Source organism: Athene cunicularia, assembly GCF_003259725.1.
Source record: "Athene cunicularia isolate RWA chromosome 2 unlocalized genomic scaffold, athCun1 chr2_part1, whole genome shotgun sequence".
NCBI classification, from domain to species: domain Eukaryota; kingdom Metazoa; phylum Chordata; class Aves; order Strigiformes; family Strigidae; genus Athene; species Athene cunicularia.
Genome location: NW_020799095.1, coordinates 152537296 through 152540111, shown reverse-complemented (window position 1 = coordinate 152540111; position 2816 = coordinate 152537296). Strand labels below are relative to the sequence as shown.

The 2816-nt window shown below is 54.8% G+C and overlaps 1 protein-coding gene across 1 annotated transcript in view; it reads right to left on the bottom strand.

The window, feature by feature from the left end:
- The window catches only part of RHPN1 (rhophilin Rho GTPase binding protein 1), a 28175-nt gene that overhangs the window by 1102 nt on the left and 24257 nt on the right, over nucleotides 1–2816 (bottom strand). The window contains exons 10-12 of the mRNA XM_026842850.1: nucleotides 2560–2754; nucleotides 2190–2266; nucleotides 813–959 (exon numbers count right to left, since the gene is read on the bottom strand). Of these exons, the coding sequence (XP_026698651.1) occupies nucleotides 813–959; nucleotides 2190–2266; nucleotides 2560–2754 (419 nt within the window). The remainder of the gene's footprint in view (nucleotides 1–812; nucleotides 960–2189; nucleotides 2267–2559; nucleotides 2755–2816) is intronic.

Below are 2816 nucleotides of genomic sequence, written 5' to 3'. Positions count from 1 at the left end.
ACCCTCCACCCTCCACCCTCAGCACAAGACAATCGATGCCTTCATCATCCTAAACATTTTGCATCTGCTTTGCAGATTTTTGCATCTGCACACAGAAGTGGGATGCTCTACAGACTAAGAATCTCTTTTGCAACTGCTGGAAATGGCCGCACTCGACATCCAACACGCTATAAACTCCCAGCCCCGTGACTTTTTACTGCCTCGCAAAAAGCACCTTCAGCTCCGACTCTTCGATAAAAGTTAAATGCTGCAGGTCTGCAGAAAAAAATATAAACCAATATTGCCTGCAAGCCTCAGTCCTAGAGAAATCAGAGCAGGCTCAGCAAGGTTCTTTGCACACCATCCATCAAGGCATCAACAAGTGCTGAGGGAGCAGGGAGACCTTTCAGGCGTCCCACCAGCTTCTGCTGGAAAACAAAGTTGTCCCTGATACATCAGAGAGCCCATACAGAGAGTTTTCGCTGAGATAACTCACATTTCAGACCTGCCATCTTGTTCCATCCACTGTCACGTCCCAAAATGGGGGAGAAGGGAGCTGGGTGCTTGCCAAAGGGAGGTTGCCAGCAGTTAAAAACTCAGCTAACCTCTGTCTTTTTTTCCTTAGCTGCCTCCTAAAAATATCCCAGTTCTTTCACGACACCCATCTGCAAGCCCCAGGCTAAGATCCATGAGTGATTAGTCGCTACCTAAGCACACCAGCGCGGTTACCAAGTGAGTGTTCAGACCCAAAACCACCTGGTCCCCGTCGAGGCAACCCCTGACACCTCACTTCCAGCATCCCCACGGGGACAGAAAGAACCCGGGGTACTCACGGCAGCGCAGCCCCCTGGGATGACACCAGCAATGAGGACGGGGGAGTCTCCTCGCAATGTGAACCCAAAACCGTTCTCTCCTCTCATCAGGTGGACTCTTCGTGCTGGGTACCATTTGTTTTTGGCTGAGAAAACTGAAAGGGGTCCCTGGGGTAAGGCAGAAACATGGAAAGCACCTTTCGGTGCAAGAACAACTCCCTGGGGATGTGCAACCTCAAAAAACACGGATGGGGAGGGAGGAGGCAGAGCAAGAAAACCTGTCTTTTGCATTTCTTTAAGGATGCAATTTTTGAGCCTTACCAGCGTTTTACGCTGCCTGCACGCCCTGAAATGCAGATTTATGCACTATAAAGCTAGAGGTGCTTAAAAATCCGTGTCAGACACTGGCTTTATGAACAACAGCAGCAGTTTTGGGTGAGCTGGGAAGGACCTCAGGAGGTCTCTGGTCCAACCCTCTGCCCAGAGCTTAGGTTGGGACATCCTCTCAGCATCTCCCCGCTCCTGCAAGGCAGGAGGAGGAGGTCTCGGCACAGTCAGCGAGCTGGCATCAGTTTAGATACTATAATCCTGGCACAAACAAAACAGAATGCTCGGGTGGGCAGAGGTGGCTCCTTAATTCCCTTCAGGAAACAACAACAAAAAAATCATCACTGCTGCCTGGCCCTAGGGGATGCAGCCTGGCAGGGGGGGTCCAGCAGCAGGGTATGAGGCGGTGGGACAGGTTGCCTCTTCAGGGTCAGATCCCTCCCACCCAGATCTTTCCTATTTTCCTATCTTTTTCCTACTTTTCTGTTCCCACGGGAGCAGGATATACCTGCCTGCCCTGGGGCTGTTCAAAAGCAGAGATGCCCAACCTCTCCCTGGGGTGCTACGCAGCCCTTGGGGTGCCTGGGGGAGGGAGACAGCACAGCCAGGTCCCACAGCAGCCCCAAAGCTCAGACCCGCTCCCCGGGACCCTGCAAGCCTAAAGAGGGCAGGGATAAAGATCCAGTGGGATTTTCCTGGTGCATCCCAGCTGGCCCCATCCTGCCCCCAAAATGCTTCCTCTAAAGGGTCCCTTCGGTCCTTCTCAGGTCAAGCCCACCCAAAATTCCTGTGCCCGCTCCCCTGTGTGCCAGAGGAGCTTCACAACCCATTTTTTGGGGGGTTTGCAGAGACAGGAGGTCTGTGCCCGCCCAGCCCTCCTCCTGTGGTCAGTCCCTGCCTGCAAGGAGGTGGCTCATCCTCCTTGGAAAGCCGGCTGCGAGCGCGGCGGCTGCACCGGGAGAGGGAGAAGAGGCTGCGGGGAGGAAGGGAACCAGGCAAGCAGAGCATGCAGGGGAGGAGGAGGAGATGGCTGCTCCCTCGGGACAACCTCTGTCCCAGAGCTTTACGTACCAGCCTGTGGAAGAGGTCGGTCACCTTCACCTGGGAGAAGTTGGGGGATTTTATCTCTGGTTTCTGGTGTGTTTTGGCTAGTGGTAGGGAGAGAAAAACACATACACTGGGGTGAGGTAGTCACGGCAGCTGCTGCCTCTACATCGTGCTCCCCGAGGAGGGGATAATATGACCCGTAAGAGCTGGGACCTGCTCAGGCACCTGCCAGACGAGAAACCCAGAGCCCCCACTCCCACCTGCGACGCTCCACTGCTGTGCAGGGAGCTCTGGGCCCACAGCAACACGCCCTGAACTCACCGTGGAGTTTGCCCACCCCGTGCAACCTGCCACAAATCCCCTCTCCAGCTGCACCCCTAAAACAAACACTTACGGTGAATGTCCGGGGCATCTCCAGTTTCAAAGAAGTCTTCCTCGTGGTCGATTTCTGAGTATTTACTCAGCGAGCGTTTGTGGGCGAAGGAGAGGACCTCCTGGAGGATATCCATCTTCCGCAGGATCTTGCACAAGCCGTGAATCCTCATGGCTTCCTCGTGCTTCATGATGGCTTTCTTCAGGTGAGCCTTGCCTGCAAGGGAGCAGAGAGATGGCAGCCCGAGCGGAGCAGCCCCGCCGCTGCCGCCGTTCCCT